Genomic DNA, 24,625 nt, shown 5'->3' on the forward strand with positions numbered 1-24,625 from the left:
GTGAAGGATTTGTTGACGACCTTGAAGATGTTTGGCAGTAACATCATATTCTCAAATGGTCTGTTGGATCCTTGGAGCGGTGGGAGGTGAGCTATGTTCTAGTTAATTATATTTTGTAGTCTAAGTTTTCAATTCAATCACTCCCAGTAAAATTTATCATTTCATTACTTAGCTATTTGAGTTTGATGGATTTTGCCATTGTCTATTTTAGTGTTCTGCAGAACGTGTCTGAAAGCATTATTGCACTCGTTACAGAAGAAGGTATTGTCCTGGAAATATACCCCCAATTTCTGTCTCCACTAATACATGCTTTTTTTTTTTTCTAAGATGAATCATTATTTGTTCTTGCATTACAAATCTCTTGTTGAAAAACGGGATTTCATAATGATATTTGTCGCAACTAGGGGTGCAACTCGGGCCGGGTTGGGTTAGGTTGAGGCCAAACCTAGCCTAACCTGAGATAGCATTCCCTCAACCCTAACCTGGTCCAACCCGAGCCTCAGGTCGACAATGGTCAACCCTAACCCAACCCGCCTCTAAATCTCTCCGCCAGAACCCTGGTTAGATTTGGGTTAGCCTAGCTCAAAAACAGAAAAGTACAGATAAAAAACCTTAACCATAAGATTTTGAAAACCAGGATAAAATTAGAGGATGGAGGTCAGGTTTGGTTAGGGTCGGGTTCCCCAATGCCTCAGCCCTAATCCAACCCGAAATTAAATCCTGTTGGCTTTTCCCAGCATGAGGAAATGCCAACCTAACGCACGCTCTCGGGTTGAACCCATGGGGTTTGGGTTGAGCTGGACCCAAGTTGCTCTTAGTCATAACCTACACCTTTCCAAATGGTCTCCTCATGCAAGCCCCTTTGCTTAAATCCCATGTTAACCAAATACTACCATTATTGCAATGCCCACATCTGATGCTTGTAATGTTAAAGTGTAAAAGATGCTCTTGTGAAGTAATATGCTGCACCTAGGTAGTGTAGTTCTACCTACATGAATCTTATGGCTGTTGTGGGAGCCCGTGTTTAAAAACTCAGGCTTCGACGAGAACTCGGACAAGGTAAAACTGACTCAACTCGTGTGTCAATGATTGACATGGTTTTTTTTTTTTTCATTAACTTAGACTAGTTGAAAGAGTTTCCAATTGACTCGGTAGGGAAAAACTTGGACGAAGACGAAAGCTCAGTTTAGGTAAAACCGAATTCTAGTTGGCTTTGGGGAGTTTATAAATGGTGGTGGTGGCAGTATGTGTTGGTCATTTTCTTTCTTTTGATACAACTATGTTTAGATGTTGACTCCATTGCCAATTAGTAAACCAAAATTTGGATTTTGTTTTTTTTTTTCAGGCGCACATCACATAGATTTGCGTGCTTCAACTGATGAAGATCCTGATTGGTTAATAGATCAGAGGAACTCAGAAATCAACTTGATCCATGGCTGGATACGCAACTACTACGACGAAAAGAAAGGGTCTTTTGAAATTTAGAGATGGAGATTGTTAAGCCCCACTCTCCGCATTAAAATCTGAACTTTGCTTTTGTTCGAGAAGCAAACAATCATATTATTCCTGGTAAACATCCATCCCAAGTGATCTCCTGTGTGTTGTAAATATAACATGATCATCATTAAAAGGACATTTCATGTTATGCTAGTGATAATAATACTTGGAATCATTTCCTAGTTCTCTTTTTTTCCTTTTTTGTGTGGATAACCCGCACCTGTGATGACATATCATGGAGGATGCACGGTTACGATATAGCCAGCTTGGCGACTCACTGATCTAGCTATGTCCGGTTCTTGAGGGTGTGTTTCCCTCTCTAAGTGTGTTTGTGCGGCCTGGTAGGTCTTGGTAGTTTCTGCATCTTTTTGTTTTTTTGATGTAGTTTTGTTTGCTCTTTGTTCTCTGTTTTTGCTGTGTTATTTGTCCCCTGACCCTACGGATAGGGTTTTGCTTTGTGCTCTTCATGTATTCTCTCCTCTTTTTAATATATCTGGTAGGGGTCCTGCCTAACCCCAGCGTACCCATCAAAAAAAAAAAAAGCCAGTTGGGCTGAACTGAAATCATGAAGCAATTGAAGGTGAAGAAAAAAAATGAAAGAAAATGAAAAGCTTTAAAACCCATATCCTGGTTTTTGCAGTGAATCTAGAGTGTTAATTTGTATCCAGTGGATTCCAATGTGGGATGGTGCATGGCCCTAAAATGATCCAACTTCTCTTTTCAATTTTTGTTTCCACCATATACTTTGATGTGGGCTAGCAGAATTTATTTTATTTATTAGTTATAAGGAACCCCAATGTTTTGTTTACAAGGATATATGACCACGACTCGTCCCCATTTTTTATCATTCTCGTCAAGGCAAAAATGAGAGAAACCTTGCGGAGAATGGTTGCCCACGACGCCCTCAGTTGCCCATTTCATCCATGAATTTGCAAAGGTTGCCAGTTAAATTTTTGTCCCAGGAAGAGTTAGTTAAATTTTGGTCCCTCCCATGTTTGGTTGCCTTTTAGCACTAGGTTTTTTTTAATCTTACTGTAATATTGCTTGTGTGGTGAATTTTTTAATCTCACTTTTGTAATGATTGCCTTTTCATCCCATCCCAAAATAACCCCAGGAACAAAAATAAACTCAGGAACCAAAATTAAGCTTGAGAAGAATTTTTTTCTACCCAACAGTTCAAGCAACCAAACAAAGGTTTTTTTTTTTCCCACCATAATCCGGTCAACCAAACATGGGATTTTTATTTTACCATGATATTTCTAGGACTTTTTTTTTCCCACCTATCTCTCAGGGTATTTTTTTCTCCCACATAACTCCCAGGAACAAAAAAAAACCCGGCAACCAAACAGAGGGATTTTGTGCTAAAGTCCAATATGAGTTCTTGTTCCACAACAATTCCCAAGAAACACAGCAAGAAACAATCAGAAGTGAGGCTGCAAGAAGCAATCAGACAACGAAACAAAATACCTGTTGCTGCAAGAGCCAATTAAAAAGGATAAAATTAGGAGTGCAACTTGGGCCTGGCACAACCCGGACCCGATTTGGGCTCGGGTTGGGTTGCCAGTTCCTCGGATTGGGTCGGGTTAGGGTAGGAGAAGCCCCCCGATGGGTTCGACCTGATCTGGGCTCGGGTTGGGTAGTTGGTTCCTAGGATTGGGTCGAGTCAGGGTTAGTAAAAGCCCGGCCCTCCCCACCCAAATTTTTACTGCAAATTCTTTTTATTTTTTGAAAGGTAACTTCATTAATAAAAGTAGTGCATATACAAAGGCTGGGACAAGATGTCCCCCAAACAAATACAGGAGAGGCCACAAGAGGCCGCACTAGCTGGGAACCTGGGAACCCTTTACAGTGGACCCTTCTCTTGGATGCTGCAACCATGTGCTACCATCCCATGTGGTGAATCTTGGGGTTGATCAAAGCCACTAAGTCCCAAATTTGTACAATTATTTGAGTTCTAAAAGGGAGAGTCCCCTTTTAGTTATGAATTTTTACTCACCTGATCTCCTAGAGTACCACCAGAAGGACTCCCCCTCCACTAAGAAAATTCGAAATATCTAATCTCTCCCTCGCCCTATCTTTAAGTTCTAGTACTAGAATTTTCTTGTTGAAGCAGCTACATTGTTTACCTTGGGATGACTCTTGAGAAGATCAGCCTGTGCAAGGAGCAGATCGAATAGTAAAGGAAGACTTATTTTATTTTTATATTTTTTGGATGATTAAGCGGGGGTTAGGCAGGACCCCAAACCAGATACAAAAGAAAGAAAAAATAAAGAAAAGAAGACAAATTACAAGGAGTAAATCCGTAGGAAGAATTTCACCCCCTTTACAAGGCATGATCTTTTACATAGGTAATCTGCTGGAGCATTTCCTTCTCTCCAGATATGGGTAATCTTCCATGATTCCATGATATCAAGCTTACGTTGAATGTCCTTTACTAGGCTGTAGCTTTTCCAAGGAATGTTTGATTTCTTATTCAAGATGTTTACAGCAAATAGTGAATCTGACTAAAGCTAAACAATTGCTGCTTTGTCCTTCACTGTGAGCTGGACTCCCTGGTGGATGGCCTTTAACTCGAGGTTAAAGATTTCATCCTTTTCTCAGTCCTCAAAAAACATAAGCTATAAACCACTATTACACTCTCGGAACCACTATTTAGTGGTCTGACGTATAAATAGTGGTTCCAAGTGTTTAAATAGTAATTATGAGTGTTTAAACTACTATTGATACAATCATGATCACTTTTAGAACCAATGAAATACTATTAGAATGTATGAACCACTATTTAATCTATCGGAACCACTAAATTGTGATTCCGATGTCTAAATAAAGGTTCCAAGTGTATACATGGATGTGCTGAGTGTTTAAATAGTGCATCTGATTTTTTATAATGTTTACTATTAGAATGTATGAACCACTATTTACACTATTGAAACCATAATTTAGTGGTTCAGAGGTCTAAATAATGGTTCAAACTGTATAAATAGATGTTCTGAATGTTTAAATAATGCCTCTTATTTTTTATATACTCAGAACAACTATGTATACTCTAGGAACCACTATTGATTGGTTTCGAAGAATAAACAGTGGTGCCGTGGTATAAATAGTGGTTCTGAGGTTTAAAAACTAGTTTTGAGCCCTTCTAATCATTGTATAGATAAGAGTTCCATTTGGGTTTTCCTCTAGAGAGACTGAGAGAGGTCAAACGAAACATATAAGCAAAGAAAGAGACCATTGTAAAGAGGATGAAAATAACCATATCATTGTAAACAGAAAACATGCAAAGAACATGTAAAACCTACGCTTAGGTTTATTACCCAAAGCAAAATAAAGAGAAACCATGGAGTTTTTCTCTAATGGCAATGGCAGTGGAGTTTTACCGTGTGGAAATGGTTGGCTTGGTGAAGAAGAAGAAAAAAGGTGGCGGGAAAAGATAGAGAAGGGTAATGACAATGGCAATGGCAATGGCTTGGGGAAGAAGAAGATAAAAAGGTGAAAAGGGTTGGTGAAGTGCACTGGGATCCTTTCCTAAAAGGTGGAGGGAAAAGAAAGAGAAGGGTATTCTTGTCCTAAAACACCTCTGACCATACCTGACACCGCTTTCTCATGATTTTGAGAACTTTGCCCTTGATTCATAATTTCAGCAAATGTTCACATTTTTTTAATAATTTTTCCAACAAATATTTACGGGATAGATATTTAGTCCTATATGATCAAAAATAAGAAAAAAACAAAAAACCTTAAAAATGGGCAAGAATGAGAAAAATTAAAAACAAAAAAATCATAAAATTCATGCAAGAAGAAAAAGAAAAGAGGCAAGAAAAAAAGGAAAAAAATGGTGAATTACGAAAAAGATCCCAAGATTCGAGAACAAAGAAGTAGGAAAAAACCAAATAAAATAGAATAAAAATTACTAAAATTCATGCAAGAAGAAGAAGAAGAAGAAGTAGAAACACAAAAAGACATGCAAAAAAAAAGAAAAAAAGAAAAAAAGAAAGAAAAGAAAATGCCCCAAAATCCGGGCAAGAAGAAGTAGAGGAAGCAAAAGGAAAATGAAAATATGTAAACGGAGATGTTTCCAGTTTAGTTGCAGAGAGGAAGGGGGGTTTAGGATTTTAGACTTTTATTATTTTTAATTTTTTAAGAGTGAACCTTGGCGCAATGGTAATGTTGCTCCAATGTGACCCGGTGGTCACGGGTTCGAGTCACGGAAACAGCCTCTCTGCAAAGCATGGGTAATGCTGCATACATCAGCCCTCCCCATACCTTGCAATGGCAGGAGCCTCGTGCACTGGGCCACCCTTTTTTATTATTTTTAATTCTTTAGAAAGGGGCACTTTATTTTGTTTAAAACAATGAATTTTTAACGACTAAAAATAAGAGATATTTTAGTCTTCATGGTAATGAGGGTTTGTTGATCAAAACCCATGCCATTCTAGTTTCATTCACCAACTTGACACCAAGTGAGGCGGAGATCAGAGCAGTCCATCAAGGAAATAGGATAATTGACCCCAACATTCTTGACCAAGTTATATTGCAGGGTGACTTCATGAATATTATTAGATGGTTGAAGGGAAGTCTCTCCCATAAGTTGATGTTTGATCATTAGATAGATGAGATCTTGGATCGTGGCAGGAATATCCATCTCTTTTCATCATATAAGATCAGCGAATGAGGCTGATAGACTAACTAGGGAGAGAGCCTCTAGGGTGGCCTTGGAAATCTTAGATTTCATGCCCCCTTGACGGGTCTGTCTTTTTACTGTTTTCATTTCCCTTTGTGTGTTGTCGTGTTTTGATCTTCTCAATCGTCAGGCTGCTTCCGTGATCCTTTCTCCTGTTAATTAAATTCTTTACCATTAAAAAAAAAGTGGCCTTTTGACATCAAATTGCAAATAATGGTCTTTCCTATATCCTCAAAGTAGAGGTGGTTATTTATATAATTTATCACTTATGAATACCCCATACTATTGTTAGTCTTTTGTAAAAACATAGGGTCTGTGCCTACCCTGGCAATGGGTGTAGTCTCTGCATTAACTACGTGCATGTGGTCTGTGCCTACATTTTCCACTAAAGTCCTTAGCTTTCCTTTTCCCTAGCAACAAACATAGACTAACAGACACTTCGATTGTGATTGAAGAAACAGTCATCAACACATGTTAGCATACACCGAAATGTTGTGTTTATAGTCTTCTATTGTCTTAAGACTGTCAATGTCATTTATCAAGTGATATTTTAGACTCCTAAGTGTTTTGTGGAGTGTTTGTTGGGTGCATTGAATCCATCTTTTTTCTTCAATTCAAAGTTGGGTTATGTCAAGACCAACAAATGAAAGCCTCGATGAAAGTTTGGTTTTAGCTGTATAAAGTAGAAGATTGTGGAAAATGTACTTTCAAACATGTAGGCCCATGGTGTGGTGGAGAGAGAGAGAGAGAGAGAGAGAGTTGAAAATAACATGGGTGATCGAGATCTGATTGACGAGGCCTACCTAAGAAGACCATTTCCTTCTTTCCGTGTTGAAAACGCCTTGTAACCTTTTTACGTTACAGTTATATATTTAGGTGAAATGATATTGTCTCTCCCTTGTTTTAATAATAATATTCTAAGTCCTCACCTTATTCACTTTCCTAATCAGTTGGTAAAATCTGTTATAATTTTCAATAAATTATCACCATCCAATTAAAGAAGTTTTTAATAAATTCAGAAGTGTCATTATCAAAATAAGGATATGTGAATATCATTTCCCTATATCTATATATAAACACGAGGAATGATAGAATAAAGGGCGCCCTTGCAAAAATCAGCTACAAGTACGCTTCCATTGGTCAGTTTCAGCAAATCACCCTTATCTCTAAAAGTAGATAAAATAAAACCTCCCTCCATCTCTTCCTCTCTCAAGACACTTGTAATAATCCCAATGTGACAGCTGGATTTGCGGCTTCTATCACTCCTGTGTTTTGTATGTGAACAGCAGGAGAGTTTCCACCCATGACCAATGCAACTAGTCTGAAGGGAAGGGTGGAAAGAGATTAAACTTTAGATTTTAAGAATTCAAGAAAATTTAAAACTATTTTACTTTAAACGCGCCTTGTACGTGACAATTGACAATATCCAACTATAGGATAAGATATTAAATTTTGGTCACAGGCAGAGTATTTTATTACCCATTAATAAAGTTTCTAATATGTCGGTTCGGTTGGTTCGGGGTGAAACCCATCTTTGTATCTCATCCGTACAGGAACCACTAGAACAACTAACCACATTAGTTCAGGTTTCAAAACTTTCATGCAAATTGTTCTTATTAGTCTGGGCTTCTTTAATTTATTTCTACTTAATTGTTTAATAAATTCTTAAATGAATCAAATTCATATCAAATCCCTATATACATGTAAGGTGAGAGGTATATTATGGGAGAGGAGGTGGAAAATATGTTCTAGAGCTGAAAATATGGAAGTTGGGGGTCAAAATTAGGTATAGTTCGGCATATCTTTCATGAAGGTTTGTAATTCGCTAGTTCTGGCAACCTACTCACAATAAGATGTGATACTTGAGTGTACTAGGTAACATATGTTTAAATGCTCAGACTCGGATTAAGGTTTAGCCAATTGCTGATTGATGACTGACATGGTCAATATTTAATTAACTCGGGCTAGTAAAAGGAGTTCTAGATTTGGAAGATATTATACGATGAATGGGCGTACAAACACGTACTCATCGACCCATCCTTGATATTTGATCCAACAGCAGCTCACTTTTTGAAAAGCCGCAGTTGGATCAAATATCAGGGTGGTTCTTCCATCGTGTTCATACCACCTTTACATGTTTGTACACCCATTCATAATATAATTTCTCTTTCATTTGGTTCTATATGGCGAAACTCTAGCTCAAACTAAAACCTAGTCCATCAGGGTTTCCATGATTGATTTGGATAGTTTCAGAACAGCTGTTTCGAACAATGATTTAGTTAATAATTGATGGAGTCTATTTTTTTATTAATGAGTCAAAAGTGTTTTTCATTGACTAATTAATGAAGACAACACAGAGTCAGGCAAATTTTGTAGTTACTAATAACTTTTTACTAACGGACCAAAATACCTCTATTGAACAAACAACTACAGCGGTGGAAGTGCTCCTTTGTAGATTGGACGGTCCGGATCGCGTGCATATGTACTCTGGGTCTTTTATTAAATTCCCATTGGCCATTAGGTTTGGCCATTCGGTGATCTAACAAAAAGAAATTGACATTTTCTTCAACATACAGGGTATTTTTTTTTATTTTTTTTTTGAAAGGCAAAGAAATCTATTAAAATAAAATGAGGATGGAAAAGGGCCCTGATCGAGACGATGAAGATAACTTCGACATGAAGGTTTTATTTTTATGGTTTTGAGAGATGGGTTATATGACCAATAGCAGTGCAACTTGGGTCGGGTTCAACCCAAACCCGATGGGTTCAACTTGATTTCGGCTCGTGCTAGGTTGCGTTCGGGTTGGGAAAAGCCAACCAATTTAACTTTGGGTTGGGCTAGGATTGAGTCCTTGGGCAACTGGACCCAAACCAACTCAAAGTGACCTGAGTTGGAAAAAACTGGTTAGATGGGTCGGGTTAGGATCGAGAGATTTAGAGACAGGTTGGGTAATAGGGTTGACCATCCTCAACCCCAAGACTCGGGTTAGGTCTAGTTAGGGTTGAGGGAATTCTGTTGGGCTAGGGTTGGCTTCAACCCCACCCAACACAGCCAGACTTTGCACCCCTAGAAAGCAAGCTGCCTTTCTAGTCACGTTAATGCTTTCGGAATTTGAATTTGAATATATATTTCTAATTAAGAACAAAAGAAAGTGGTGGGTCCACTTGCTGATGGATGCATGAAATGGATACTTATTTAAGAAAGACAAGAAGAAAAACCCGTCTCCTCTTCTGAAATTTCTAAGTCCTTTCATTTTTTTATGCAAGGGATTATCTTTACGCCACACCCATTTTAAATATTTTAGATTTTGATTGTTCGAGGGTCTGTGCATCGCATCTCTCTCTCTCTCTCACTGATACATATAACAAGAATCCCACGGTAGAAAGAGATAGAAAAGCAGCTCAAACCTTGGCAAAGACGCCCAAAAAATCATGGGAAGAGCTCCTTGTTGTGACAAAGCTAACGTTAAGAAAGGACCATGGTCACCTGAAGAAGATGCCACGCTCAAGGGCTATATAGAGGAACATGGTACCGGGGGCAACTGGATCACTCTGCCGCAGAAGATTGGTAGGAAGAATTAACTTATTACAAGCTTTGCCTTCTTTTTTTTCTCATTGTGTCTATTTTCACTAAGTATATATGTGTGTCAATTCAAATAAATTGATGTATGCTACTTATATGGGTCTTTGGGGATTAAGGCCTTAAGCGATGCGGAAAGAGTTGTCGCCTCCGATGGCTAAACTATCTTCGTCCGAATATTAAACATGGTGGATTCTCTGAAGAAGAAGATAACATCATCTGCTGCCTCTATGTAAGCATTGGAAGCAGGTAATTATCGATTCTAAATTTAATTTGATTTTAAAATGAGAAACTGAGGCCATGTTTGGCACCCATGAAATTATTTTTCCATAGAGTATTAGTTTATCACTTTATCCAGTGATCCTCACTGAGAGTGTGTCAAGGAAGGTGGGAGAGGGATAGAATTGAGAGGTCATCCGCGAAGCAAGGGAGAGAAGTGACTGAAAAAACAATTACTCTACTCAAAAGAGTGTTATATATTATTCCTATTTTTGCCACTTTGCAGCATCTACTCACTCCAGCCCTCAGAATTCTGTCCCTCTCCCACCTTTTATACCCACCTCTCACCACTTGACGAACTAATATGAAAAAAATTTCACAGTTGCCAAACAGGGCTTAAGGCTATTAACCATTATTTGCAAATAATCATATTTAACTTCAGAATATTTTCATATAAGATTATATGCATAAAACAATAGAGTTATCCAAAAAAGCCATATATCTACCTGGGATTTTTTAGGTCATGTAGAATTTAGGGGTGCAACTTGGGTGGGCTCAACCCGAACCTGACGGGTTCAACCAGGGAAAAAGTCGGGTAGGGTTGAGTTTGGGTCGGGTTCGAGTTGAGGGCTTGGGCAACCTGACCCTAGTGAACCCGACATTTTTAATATTTTAAAAAAAAATTTAAGCTAAAAATATCGGTTGGGGTCAGGTCGGGTCGGGTTGGCAAAAAGGGTTCCTCGGGTCGGGTTGAACCTTGTCGGGTTGGAACTCGGGTCGGGTTCGGGTTCGGGTTCGGATTGACCAAATGGTTGCTCGGGTCGGGTTTGGGTTGGCCTCAACCCGACCCGAGTTGCACCCCTATGTAGAATGTTTTGATCTTTCATGATTTATGGGCTTCCTCTTTTGCTTTGTATGAATAGGTGGTCTATAATCGCAGCACAATTACCAGGACGAACCGATAACGACATAAAGAACTACTGGAACACTAGATTGAAGAAGAAGCTCTTTGGTAAGCAGCGAAAGGAACAACAAGCAAGGAGAGCTTGTGGTGTAAAGCAAGAGATAAATAAAGGGGATGGAGAGTTCATGGTGGCTGGATATGGGAACCAAAACCCATGCTGGCCCCAGCCACCAATTCCAATTTCAGTACAGCACCCAAACGAAGAACCTCGTCTCAACGATCTCAATTCGATAAGGAAATTGCTAATTAAGCTTGGCGGAAGGTTCTCAAACAATCCTCAGGAACCAAATGATGATGGGCTAAATCTTCAGTTCCCAATTGATATTTCCACTACCCAAAATCTCTATGAACATTCTAGCAATTCAATCACCGCTTCCGCCTCCATCAATTCTTTCACAGAAAATTGTTCATCTTTTCTAGTCAACCAATACAAGGGTTTTCCTGTCAAACTTGATGAGGCTGCCTATTGCGAGACACAGAGATTACAAGGATTGGATTGCTTCTATGGATTGGTAAGGGCTAGTGAAAGCAGTGGTAGTATTTCAGCTGAGACCATAAGTTGGGATGATATGAGCTCACTAGTTTATCCTCCTTTAGTCTCCAACTATGAAGCGTTTCAACAAGGGATGTTCCAAGAATGCATTCTCGAGGAGTCGAGGTACCTTGGATTGCGCTAATTTCACTGTATTCATGGATGTTGTAAATTTGTACCACTAGGTGTTGGATGCTGAGAACGATAATAAATGCACGTCGGAGATTTGTTGGGATTGTTTTTCCATTCTATCTTACTTTATTTCTCTAATTTCGATGTGTTGGATTTATTTATTTCCATTTGGCATCCTTTCTTTCCTTCTTGTTATAAGGGTGCTACTTGGGATGGGTTCGAATCTACCCGGACAAGCTCGACCCGATACTGATGGGTTCAACGCGATTCAGCTCGGGTTGGATTGGTGTTTCCTCGTGTTGGGTTAGGGTTCCCTCTCCCGATTTAATTTCGGGTTGGGTTTTGGTGTTGATGCATTGGGCAACTCGACCCGACCTGAATCCGACCCGATTTCCACTAATTTTATTGTGATTTTCAAAATCTTAGGTTCATGGTTTCTCTTATATATTTTTTCCCTTTTTTACCCCGATCTAGCTCGAACTCAACCATAACCAAACCGTCCCAATTTTGAAAATCAGGTTTGAAAGGTTGGGTTAGGGTTGCGAGATTTAATGTGGATTGGGTTAGGGTGGACCCTCCTCGACCTGAGGGTTGAGGAAGTGCCACCTTGGGTTGGGCTAGGGTTGCACCATCTTGTTATGTACTTGATGTTTTTATTAATTCCCAGTTCAAAATTTCTGGTGTTTGGTGTCACTTTGATTGAGATAAACAAAGGAAGAGGGAAAAAATGTAGTAGCGAATTCTAGAAATTTGAATCCCTAAATGCATTTCCATTTCCTGGCATAGTTGGTCAGGATATTCATGTTTTTTTGGGTGACGATAAATTCGCTCCCTTGTAGGGTAATTCACACCCTTTAACATGAATTGACTCAAAAACGTTAGGAAAAATTTCCATGTGACGTCGGAAAAATAGGAAAATGTTCGATTGAAGTCACCGAATTTGCACATGTCTAATTGGTGTTGAGGCCCAATTCCCACCTGAAAAATGGACCAAAATGCCCCTTGTCAAATCAAAACTTTTTACTTACTTCCCTTGCAAGTAAACCATGTTTTCATTTTCTTCTTTACTCGAAGCCATTTTTACAAGAAGAAAGAAGAAAACCTCAACTGTATAATTACAATGTTTTCATCTTCTTCTTCACTCTAAGCCATTTTTAGAAGAAGAAAGAAGAAAACTTCAACTGTATAATTACCATGTTTTCATCTTCTTCTTCACTCCAAGCCATTTTTACAAGAAGAAAGAAGAAAACCTCAACTGTCTAATCACCATATTTTCATCTTCTTCTTCACTCCAAGCCATTTTTACAAGAAGAAAGAAGAAAACCTCAATTGTATTCTTTCAAATCATGGAGAGTTCGAATTCCTTTTACTCTCTCTCCTCCTAAATAGGTAAGTGGAAGTTTTTTTTCAGTTTTTTTATGTCACTAGTTTTTCCGGCTTACTTTCTGGGGAAGATGTTGGGTTACATTGACAATCCATCGTTTAGGCTTGATACCCCCTATAAATATTGGATAACACCCATTTATATTTGGAAATGTTGTTTTTCTTATGATCTGAAACCTATTTTAAAACTAATAACTGATATTTGAATTTTTTAGTTTCATTTTGTCGGTGTGTTCTGAAGAAGTTGGTATGGTATAAATTGATAACCTCAGTAAAGAATTGGATAACCCTTGTATCTAAATTGATAACCTCAGTAAAAATTGGATAACCTCTGTATAGAATTGGATAACCTCAGTATAGAATAAACCTCAGTATAGAGTTGGATAATCTTAGTATAAATTGAAAACCTTTGTATAATAGGATAACCCTTGTTTATATTTAATAATCAGTTGATAAGCCCTACTTAAAGTTAATTAGCAGATGATAGGCCCTCTTTGAACTTGGCATACCATATGTATAAATTGGCATTCCATATGTTTAACTTGGCATCCCGTATGTATAATTGGATAACCATTGTCTACAATACGATAACCCCTCTGTATGATAGGAAAACCCTTGTTTATACTTAATACCAGATGATAGGCCCTCTTTGAGCTTGGCATACCATATGTATAACTTGGCATCCCATATGTTTAACTTGGCATCCCTTATGTATAATTGGATAACCCTTGTCTATAACAGGATAACCCCTTTGTATGATAGGATAACGCTTGTTTGTAGAATTTAAAATTTTGATATGTGATTCATAAATAGAAGATAGGCCTAGTATCCAATACATAATCCCTATCTATACATTATAATCCTTGCTTACATGTTCAAACTTGACTTGAAATTGTAATATTTTTACATATGTGTTTCAAAACTACCTTGTACACAATTCATAGTTGCTATCTCAATGATATATAGCAGATATACCTTGTATCCAATAGATAACACCTTTGTGTATTTCATAACCCCTTGGTTAGAGCTGCCAATCTGCTTGCAATTGTGATATTTGTAATGTATAGTCTTTATAATTTGTTCTAGACTTGACATAAGGGATCCTTTTTGAAATTGTTAATATTTTAGGCCATGTATGCAATAGGTAAGCCCTATTTGTCCCTTATAACCCCTCTTTATAACTGACAATCCTTTTTGAATTTTTGATCTTTACACATGATTGAAATTGTGTTCATTTCGTGTCATTGCAGGTATTCGTAAATGCCTGAGTTTCTTTTACACTATGATGGTTATTTGAAGGATGAAGTTTCTTGGAAATATGTCGGAGGGAGGAAGTCATTGATTTTGGTGAGCCGTCGGATTAGCTTGCTAGATTTTGAAGATCTTATCCGCAAAACAAAGGGGAGTATAAGTAAGGAGGTGTTACTATCGATACAATATCGATACGTTGTTGATCCGTACATAACCACTTTAGTTGATGTTGGTAATGACGATATCCTTGGGGACCCCGATCCAAGGATGATGAGGAAGTGAGTCCCTACATCCTCTGGATCATCCACATGAAAGAGAGCTCTACCAAGAAACTCTCGAAACGGTGCCACCCTCATAGCATAGCTCGAGTGGCGATATAAAAAGAAAGAGATACCTCTTAATCCGAAGCCAAGGCTCGAAACCAAGACGCACCTAAAATAACTCAAAGTCGCCATCCATGGATAGGCCATGGAACCCCAAAACAAATCCTCTGTGCAATGGATAACCAGAAATATATATATGGGCTCGTGCCTGATTACGAATGGGGAAGGTCCAAAGAGCACCCCCAATTCGTCCGAGTGCAAGCACTTGGTCTCTTATGCCATTTGTCATTAACTTTAAAGAGTTTTGGGTGAAAATCAAGTAAAATGGGAGCAAATATCCCCAAGTGGACGTCTACCTAAACATGCATGGCTCGGGGATGGAATAATAAGCGCACACAAAATAATGAAAGAAGTATCACCTAAGCATAGCTAGGTTACGAGTATCATGCCTAATTGGTGTCTAACTTCTGGTGGACAAAACACATGCATGCTATAGCTAAAGGTATAAGGTCTGTACAGGAAAGTAAGAAAACACAACAAAATATACAACACAACTCGACATTACATATGATACAACACAACAAATCCTAAACTCTAAACGATTTAACCCGAGTCATTGGATGGTCTGATGTTCATCCAAAGAAGCCTACGTATCCCCACCTCCCTAAGAATCAGAGTCACATAGTTCTTCGCACCTATTTTAAACTATGATGCCTAAGACATCTAGACCTATATCCTAGACTTGATCTAAAAGACCGGACTAGTTATTAAAGTTTCTTGTGCAATTATTTAAATTCCAATGGATTGTGGATTTTAGGACACCCTATATGCCCTAACTAAATGCAGGTTAGCCCTAAGCTAATGCAGGTGGTTCCTACAACTTATGTGTAACTAGGCTGTATTTTCTAAGGAAAACAAAGGGTGGACTAACGCATCCTATTCTAGTCATCAGTCGGCGATGTGGATCGCCAACTGACCGGACGGAGGCTTTCCTATAACTCTAGGACAAACCCCTAACTCTAAAACAAGCACACAACAAACAAACAATACATCAAGGACAAACCCCTAACTCTAAAAAAAACTCTCTACCTAGGATAAAGTCCTAACTCCAGAGGAAGATCTTTTCGAAAATAAAGTTTAGAAAATTTTTATGCTTTCAAAAGGTTTGAAAAGCTTTTTATTTACAAACTTTGGCTGGACTTGGGATAAAGATCCCAAGCTGCACTACGTACCTCGTGAAAGAGGATCAAGCCAACGTAGTTCGGAAAGAAACTCTCCTAACTACCACTAAAAGTAAACACTCCAAATGATTTAAGGCTTTTAATGTTTTCAAATGTTTTTGATGTTTTAAATTTTTGATGTTTTTTGAGATTTTAAAATATTCAATTGTTTTTGGGTTTTAAAATATTCAAATATTTTTTATGTTTTAAATTTTTGATGTTTTCACCCTTTTGGTCAAAGACCTAAGGGAATACACAAAGCAACACCCTAGGGCCAAACCCTAGGGCTAATAGGGAAAACTCCTAAACCAGGTAAGCTAATGTCAAAGATAAGGAAATGATTTAAAAACCCAAAAGGCAAAGCTCTAATGAGACCGTGTTAGTCTCTAACAAAGAAGAGTGATGACAACACTAAGGAGAAACTCCTAACTGATAACAGTAAGGAGATGAACAAACAAGTCAAAGATTATCTAATAATACCACCTAAAGGACGAGTGAGTCAAAGACTCTCTAATAAAACCACCAAAAGGACAAACGAGTCAAAAACTCTCTAAGAATACTACAAAAAGGACAAATGAGTCAAAGACTCTCTAATAAACCACTAAAATGACAAATGAGTTAAAGACTCTCTATAAAAAACCACCAACATAGGGGGTTTCTATAAATGAGGCAAGGCATGCCTCCTATGGGTAAACTCTCTACCAAACTAAAGCAAACTCCCAAAGAGGGAGGCTCTAAACGACAAGGCTTGTTTCTAAGGGAATTGTCTTAATAAGACATAGTGTGTCTCGTAATATAAATCCCTAATGAGAACACAATGGTCTCCTAAATGGAGAGTTTTATATGACCCTTTTACTGCCCTTGCAATGAAGGAAAAAATCTATCTAAAGGTATCTAAAAGACTTGGGGAAGTCTCTAAATAAAAGAGGGGAAACTCTACTAGGATTGAGCAAGTCCCCTACAGATGGGCTTGGGCTAGCGCCTTCATCGCCCTTGCAATGCATAAGAAGGGTACACGCGACTAACAGACCAAGTCGGTCTCCAACTAATAGGGAGTACAAGCAACTAAGTGTGAGACTCGAGTAGTCTCCTAGTATAACTTCTAAGGAGACCACAATGGTCTCCTGAATGGGCCTTTCGATGACTCTATGAGAGAAGGATAGACTCCTATGACTCTATGACGGACCCTAAAGAGGAAGAAATCCCTTAACCTGTGAAAACCCTAAGGCAGGAAGGGAATGGTTGGCTCGAGAAACATTCCGTCATAGCCTAAACTAAGAGGACATATTCCTAGATTAATCAATGAGTAGACAAACCTTAATGATAATCCTAGACAACCATAAAGATTGCAAGATTGGAAGAGACTCTAGCACAATAGTTCAACTCGAATCTCGATATCATTCAGATGTCCACATTACAACCTCTAAAGAAAATCCGGAATTGATAATTTGGGAACTGAAAGAATATATGAACTTGTGGAAAGATGCGACATTCTGAGGCAAGGCATTTAGTCCTCATGTACTTGACTAATCTATCATATTTTGAGGTCCGCATTGGGCCATATTCCTCTGCATATTAAAAAAACAGGTATGTAACCCGAATTTTTAAGGTGACCATTTCCACAATCAGCATAGCTTCCTTAACCTTTTGTAAGGGAATCAATGAACTACAAGGAGTCGATCAATTAATTAGAAAATGTTTGACAACCCATCTTGCATCATCCGTAAGTTAACATATTGTTTTAATGCTGACTTTCACTTTTAAAAATTATATTCTGCATGATAGGATCTCTATTTGTTAGAATAGGTTGACATGATTTGAAACAGGTAGATGCTTTTCCAATTTATTCATTTGTTTGTGCGTTGGTTGAGAAAAACCAACACTCAAATTAGTTTAGTAATAGGTTACCGATAATATATCACACCATTTTATTTCTTTCTTTCTTGTGTATGTTGAAATGGAAGCCTATTGTTATCATGGGTTGTTTGAATTTTTCCTTCCTTGAAAATGATAAATTCATTCTATATGTAGAGAAAAGTATGATAAGGGGCAAAATGTCAAGCCCTTTAATAATAAAAGACCATCTGATCTTATATGAGATTTTGAAATGAGAGTCCCTAACATAGTAACAAAGTTCTGACTTGGAATTAATTCGGTTGAGGCAAATTTGTTGAAAAATTTGGTAAATGTGAAGAGTTTGGAATTTTTTTTCTTCGAAAAACATATTTTTTTCTATTTACAACCTTAGGAAATTCATATCTCGCTTGTTTCTTATCCGATTTTGATGATCTTGTGCTCTCCGGAAAGATAAGGAAGGAAGTCTACTTCCTGTTAAAAAAATAACTAGAAAACTAGCTAAGAATTTCTTAGATATATTAACCATAAGATACTGACCTTTGGTCAACCGAACAAGTGCCAAGTTGGTCCATTTTCCATTAAGCTCTCTTTAGCTCATGGGCTTTGCTCCACTTGATTTCTTTCATATATCTAACATGTTTTTGTCTCTTTTAAGTGCCCTTGAAGGCCTCTGAGTGATATCTAATTGAGGGATTAGTTTTTACACTCTAAAGAAAAAGACCTGACTATTGATCTTCAAGTTCAATCTTCTATTTTTCAAGCCTTCTCTTCTTCATGGATCTCAATCTTTTCTTCTTTAGCTATCTCGATCTTCAAGTATGATTCAATTCCTTGATCCATGGCTCCTTGACTTTGAACGTTAGAAAAAAATTTCAACTTAAAATACAACAATTCAATAGTATTACAAAAGAAATCAACTTTTGCTTGGAATCATCAAAACAAGACTAGAAGATTGCCAAGAGTTGAACCATTGGACTTACACCACACATGCCATGCATGGCCATCAAAACATGAGGTGTAAAAAAGTGTCTTGGAAAATAATTTTTCATGGAAAAATATCCGGTGTTTATAATTTTCCTTAATTTCTTTTCTCATTGACGAACTAGGAGCCATTAACTAGGGAGAATTTTCAATAGTGAAAATAATTCCCATATAAAATGATTTTAGAAAATTTATTTCTATAGAAAAAAATTCCAATAAGTTTTTTTCATGAAAAAAATTTTCCACGGAAAAAGTTTTGTATTACAATTTTTCATGAAAAGAATGAATGACAATGAAAAGTTTCAGGTTTGGACTTATATGTGCAAGTAAAACGATGTAATCCAAATGTACTAAGTTAAGGAAGTTGTTTTAATTGGCACAAAGTCATGATGTGTAGAAAAGTAAAAGGAACATTTCTTTCTACATAGATGACGTTTAAGGGAGAAAAGAAGAATATTTACTTGTTTCTCTCATCATTTGATGTTCTAACAGTAATGGTTTTCGTAGTTCGGAAGAACAATGAGAATTTCCTCTTCCTCACCATCATGTCTTGAGAAACTTAGGTAAAAGACAACCTATTTAAAAAAAGACCTAGGTGATCGAACACGGATGATGTATAAAAACACCCACTTGGCCATGACATCAAAACTCCGAACCCTTATCTAAACCAAGAAACATGTATGCAAAACGTTATTATTTACAATGGATTGTGTTGGCACTGACTACAATAGGAAAAGTAGAAAAGTATGGATGCGGGCACATGTTTCGAGGAATTACTGATTTTGGGAACCTTTTAAAACAAGAATGAAACACGGGCGATTTTTCTAAATCAGGTGGTAAAAAGACTCTAATACCCTTCTGACATCGACAGAAATCGCCTTTTTCATTACTGCCCATTAAATTGGCGCGCTTCACCATGCTTGTTTTTGTTCGTCTGAATGTGTATTTGAACCGACAGAACCTTGGGTTCGTTTCTATCTTGGCCGTTGGAAATAGCTAGAGACGGATGGATGCTTTACACGTGTTGGAAAACTTTTTAGAATGCTGGCGCCTTTATATGGAACTGTGGCGTCTTCTAATAATACCACCTCTCTACATGAGATTCCGCCAGCGTACCCATTATTTCTGCTTACACCCTATTTCCGCCGGCGTACGTCTTGATATTCCGGCCGCGTACTTCTTAATCCGGCGGCGTACTGCATACATTTGGGACACATGTTTGAACCCAAAAATTCCGGCAGCGTACTCAATATTCCGGCGGTGTACTCTAGAATCCGCCGGCATACCCATTATTTTCGCCGGCGTACACCCTATTTCCGTTTGCGTACACTATTATTTCCGCCGGCGTACCCCTGAATTTTGCCGGCGTACACCCTAAGCTTACACCCTATTTTTGCCGGCGTACCCCTTAATATTCCGGCGGCATACTCTAGAATCCGGCGGCGTACTCGATACATTTGAAACACATGTTTGAACCCAGAAAAGCTGGCGGCGTGCTCTATATTCCGGTGGCATACTTGATATCTTTGAACGATGGGTGTTTCGCGTACTTGATATTCCGATGGTATTCTCAGCCAAAACAGACGTGAGAAAAAATTAATTATTCAATAACGTCGCCGTTTTAAGCCAAAAGAGACGTATTCAATAATGTTACCGTTATAAACCAAAGAGAAGTGAAAAAATTCTAAGCCAAAGGAGACGTATTCAATAACGTTACCGTTATAAGCCAAAGGAGAAGTGAGGACCAAAAGAGAAGTGAAAAGATTCTAAGCCAAAAGAGACGTATTCAATAATGTTACCGTTCTAAGCCAAAAGAGACGTATTCAATAACGTTACCGTTCTAAGCCAAAAGAGAAGTGAGGACCAAAAGAGAAGTGAAAGGATTCTAAGCCAAAAGAGACATATTCAATAATGTTACCGTTCTAAGCCAAAAGAGAAGTGAGAAAAGATAATGATTGACTTTGGGTTGTCAGCGTTCCAAAAAGTTTTCCAACACGTGTCAAGCATCCATCCGTCTCTAGTTATTTCCGAAAGCCAAGATAGAAACGAACCCAATGTTCTGTCGGTTCAAATACACATTCAAATGAACCAAAAGAAGCCTCGTGAAGTACGCCAATTTAATAGGCAATAATGAAAAAGGATGACTCTGTCGATGTCAGAAGGGTACCAGGGTCTTTTTACCACCCGATTTTGAAGAATCGCCCGTGTTTCATTCTTGTTTTAAAAGGTACCCGAAATCCGTAATTCCTTGAAACATGTGCGCTCATTCCGTACTTTTCTATAGAAAAAGAATAGCAAAATAACTAGTTCTCTCATCTCAACACACCCACAATTAGAAAGAGACAAGAAAAAGTTGGGGCTCTATTATTGATGAATAAGGCTCAATGCAAGATGTCAAAAGTTATACAATTAATAAATCAGAGGCATCCATTATCAATTATTGAATTAACATTCCTCCAAAATAAACTAAAAGCTCATCTCACGGATCAGATTGATCGACTTGTGCATTGACTGAATGATTAGAGACTGTTTCAACTTCCAAACTAGGATCACCATCATAATCATGTTAAAATTTGAAAAAGAAGAAGAAGCACCATTATCTATTATTTAATTGTTAAAGTTCAAAGGATTAAATAGCACCTATAACAAGTTTGGAGTAGTTGGTTGCTTCACATGATGTCAGATCAGCTATTGCCTCATGGCCTAGGAGTAATTGTTTGTTTCACATTAATCTATCAAGAGAAAAGTACGGAATGCGGGCTGATGTTTAGAGAAATTACGAATTGCGGGCACCTTTTAAAATGATAATAAAAAACGGGCTAATCTTCAAAATTGGGTTGGAAAAAGACCCCAATACCCTTCTGACACCATCGGGACCATGATGGAGTCTCGTATGTTGGTCCTTCTAAAATGATGTCAATCATCCTTGTATGTTGGTCCATGGTACTTGGACCATTCTGTTTGCAAATTCATTCTTCTTGTATCTATATTGTGCCGGTGGCGTATCTGCATTATACCGGTGGCGTATATATCTTGTACCGGTGACGTACCTTTTGGAAAGGGCGCCGTCATTATGAGGCACCGTTCCAGGAGGCGGTAAAACCTAACCGTCACCTTACGTCTATTTATTTGTGCCTTGGGTTCATCTCTGGCATCCCATTCGAACCGTCCCCAACTCTCTTCTCTCAACAATGGCGCAAGACCTCGATCTTTCTACACCAGGGCTCTTTAAGGCTTTAATAGTGGACGTGGACTCGTTGCCGGAGGTTGAACTCCCAGTCCTTCCACCTCCGGTGAGCATAAAGAAGCCGGAGAAAGGTTCCTCGAAATCTCTCGCTCCATCCCCGGATACGTGTGAGATGTACTGCAAGAAGCGCCTCAGAGCCTTTGCTGGGAAATTCCAACCATCGGTGAGACGCGCCAAGACTCGGGGTCTGGAGTTCGCCACCGAGTTCCTCCAACTGGAGGATGATGTATGTGACCTCTAGATGAAGATCGCGCTCCTGGAGGAAGAGAACGCGGTTCTGAAGGCCTAGCTCGAAGCCTCATCAGTGGGTGGTGGTCCTTCACAGGCGGAGGTTCCTCCCGAGGCAGACCTTGCCGAGTGATTTCCTTCACTCGGATTCGTCTGACCCGGATCTCGTTAACAAGGAGGCGAGAAGTTCTTCTTTGCAATTCTTCCCTAAGGATCCAGATCTCGTTATCAAGGAGCCGAGAAGTCCTTCTTTGCAACTCTTAAGGATGCGGAAAAACCTTTTTGCCAGTTGTATATAAGTTTCAGTCGCTACACTACCAACCTTCTGTTTTCTGTTTACTTTTATTTTTGTTTAATAGAATTTGGCCTTGAAGCCCCAGTATGTAATTAAGTCCCATTATATATGATTGATTAATTAATACAAATCTTAAATTGTTATGTTCATGTCATCTAGCCCAATCCATCTGATATGAACTTGTGGTTACATTATATCAATACAAATCTTAAATTGTTATGTTCATGTCCACGATTATCCACCGAATAATTATTGGGTAAAAAACCAAACCAGATTCAATACCTGGATACATGTAGATAGATATCAGAAGAAATTGATTAACTGGGTAAATTTAAAAAAACGGTACGCCGCCGGAATTTATGTTACGCCACTGTTATTTATGGTACGCCACCGGAATTTTTGGTGCACCACCTAAACATATGGTACGCCACCGGAATATACTGTACGCCACCGTTATTTATGGTACGCCACCAGAATATACGGTAGAGATGATATGAAAGAGTTCAAATGAATAAAGTGGTGGATAACACTAAAAGACGTGACCGTTCTAATTCGATGTCCAAGTGTCGTGTATCCAACCAGAAATGCATATTGGCGACGGCCAAGATTTCAACGAACCCAAGTGAGTCTGGGTTCAAAGGGAAATTTGAAATGCAAACCAAACCAGCTGTCAAGAAAGGCGCCACCGTTCTATCGGTTCAATCAACAATCAATCAGTTGAACCAAAAGAATCCTCGTGCAGTGCGCCAACGGATGTATTTATGGCGCCCACATAGCGTACCGGTGGCATATATACCTTGTATCGGTAGAGTACCTATGGAGAATTAATGACCTGATTGGAAAGGGCACCATCATTATGATGCGCTGCTCCAGGAGGCGGTAAGCTCGAACCGTCGCCAACTTATTTATGTCTATAGATGTAAGTTGGGTTCTTCTCTCCCATCCCACTCGAACTGTCTGCAACTACTGTAAGCTTGCAACTCCCTTCTCTCAACAATGGATGGAGAACCATCCGAAAGAAATTACCACCTCTCATTCGCGCCAAGATTCCCTTTAGTTAATGTGGAAGCTTTACCAGACAGTAAATACCTCCGGCAGTACTTTGGACCGCTGGTGGCGAAGAGGACATGCCAGTCGAAACCTCTCCTCAAGGAATCCAGTTCCAATCCCCCTCCCCCTCCTCCCCCTCGCCGTTGCCCCCCTCCCCCTCCTCCGATGACCAGGGTCGCCACCCTCGAGGATGGCTCCCAGGTTCATCCCAAGGCGGAGGAGGTTTAGATTGTATATGAACATTTTATAAATATGAACTTTTGTTTGTTTGAATTTTGAATATAAATATGAACTTTTTGGTAAATTATTCCATGTGTGTTGGTATTTCATGTGTGTTGTTTGAATATAAATATGAACTGTTATTCCATGTGTGTTGGTATTTCATGTGTGTTGTTTGAATATAAATATGAACTGTTATTCCATGTGTGTTGGTATGACGATAGAGATGTCTGTCTGGTGAATTATTCCATGAGTGTTAGGATTATAGAAAATGTGTGGGCAAATTCCATAAGTGTTAGTATTGTAGTGAATGTGTGGGTGAATTAAATCAGAATGTGTGTGGGTAAATTCGTGCGGTGTCTAGGGTCGTAATCCTCGGTTGGAATACACCGGCGCTATTTAAAAGACGGCGGTGTTTTATAAATAACGCCGACGTTTTATAAATAATGCCGGTATTTTCAAAATTACATTGACGTTGTCAAAATAACTCCGTCGTCTTTAAATAGCACCAGCCTCTTTTAAATAGCGCCGTGTTTTCAACAGAGCGCCGTTTCATTTGGCCCGCCACGTTAGAAATTAAAAAATGCCGGCGACTTGATAATTTTAATATTTGAATTAATTACGGTGGTGGTAAAATAGGGATTCCAGTCTCATATTTGAATCAAAGGTTGTTCTGTTTTTTCTTCTTTTCATTATATTAACTCTTCACATGCTCGGTTAAGAATTGGTACCGGTTAGTGAACTCCCTTCATGTAATAGCAAAATATTGACTACATTCGACAATGTACGATGAATGATCAGTGGTAGAAATAAGCATGCACATTAACAATGTTGGGTGATCCGTTTCTCTTAATTACAATAGGAGGCGAGAAAATCTCTAGCGGAAGTTGAATACATACAGATAAATCATCCTTGATTCATCATCCTATATCCTACATTTTCCGTAAACCCCGGCCAAAAATTGAT

General features: G+C 38.6%; 2 protein-coding genes across 2 annotated transcripts in view; both read left to right on the forward strand.

The window, feature by feature from the left end:
* LOC143849684 (Serine carboxypeptidase S28 family protein) overlaps window positions 1–1,896 on the forward strand; it is a 36,932-nt gene extending 35,036 nt beyond the window's left edge. The window contains exons 8-10 of the mRNA XM_077358823.1: window positions 7–86; window positions 212–261; window positions 1,346–1,896. Of these exons, the coding sequence (XP_077214938.1) occupies window positions 7–86; window positions 212–261; window positions 1,346–1,485 (270 nt within the window). The 3' untranslated portion in view covers window positions 1,486–1,896. The remainder of the gene's footprint in view (window positions 1–6; window positions 87–211; window positions 262–1,345) is intronic.
* A 7,524-nt stretch (window positions 1,897–9,420) lies between these two features.
* On the forward strand, window positions 9,421–11,719 carry LOC143850996 (uncharacterized). Its single transcript, XM_077360308.1, has 3 exons — window positions 9,421–9,746; window positions 9,878–10,007; window positions 10,901–11,719. Exons 1-3 carry the CDS (start codon window positions 9,611–9,613, stop codon window positions 11,616–11,618), a joined length of 984 nt encoding a protein of 327 aa, XP_077216423.1. The 5' UTR covers window positions 9,421–9,610; the 3' UTR covers window positions 11,619–11,719.
* The last annotated feature ends 12,906 nt before the right edge of the window (window positions 11,720–24,625 follow it).

This window comes from Tasmannia lanceolata, unplaced genomic scaffold (assembly GCF_043159265.1).
Source record: "Tasmannia lanceolata isolate RefF3 unplaced genomic scaffold, GAP_Taslan_0.1 ptg000018l, whole genome shotgun sequence".
NCBI classification, from domain to species: domain Eukaryota; kingdom Viridiplantae; phylum Streptophyta; class Magnoliopsida; order Canellales; family Winteraceae; genus Tasmannia; species Tasmannia lanceolata.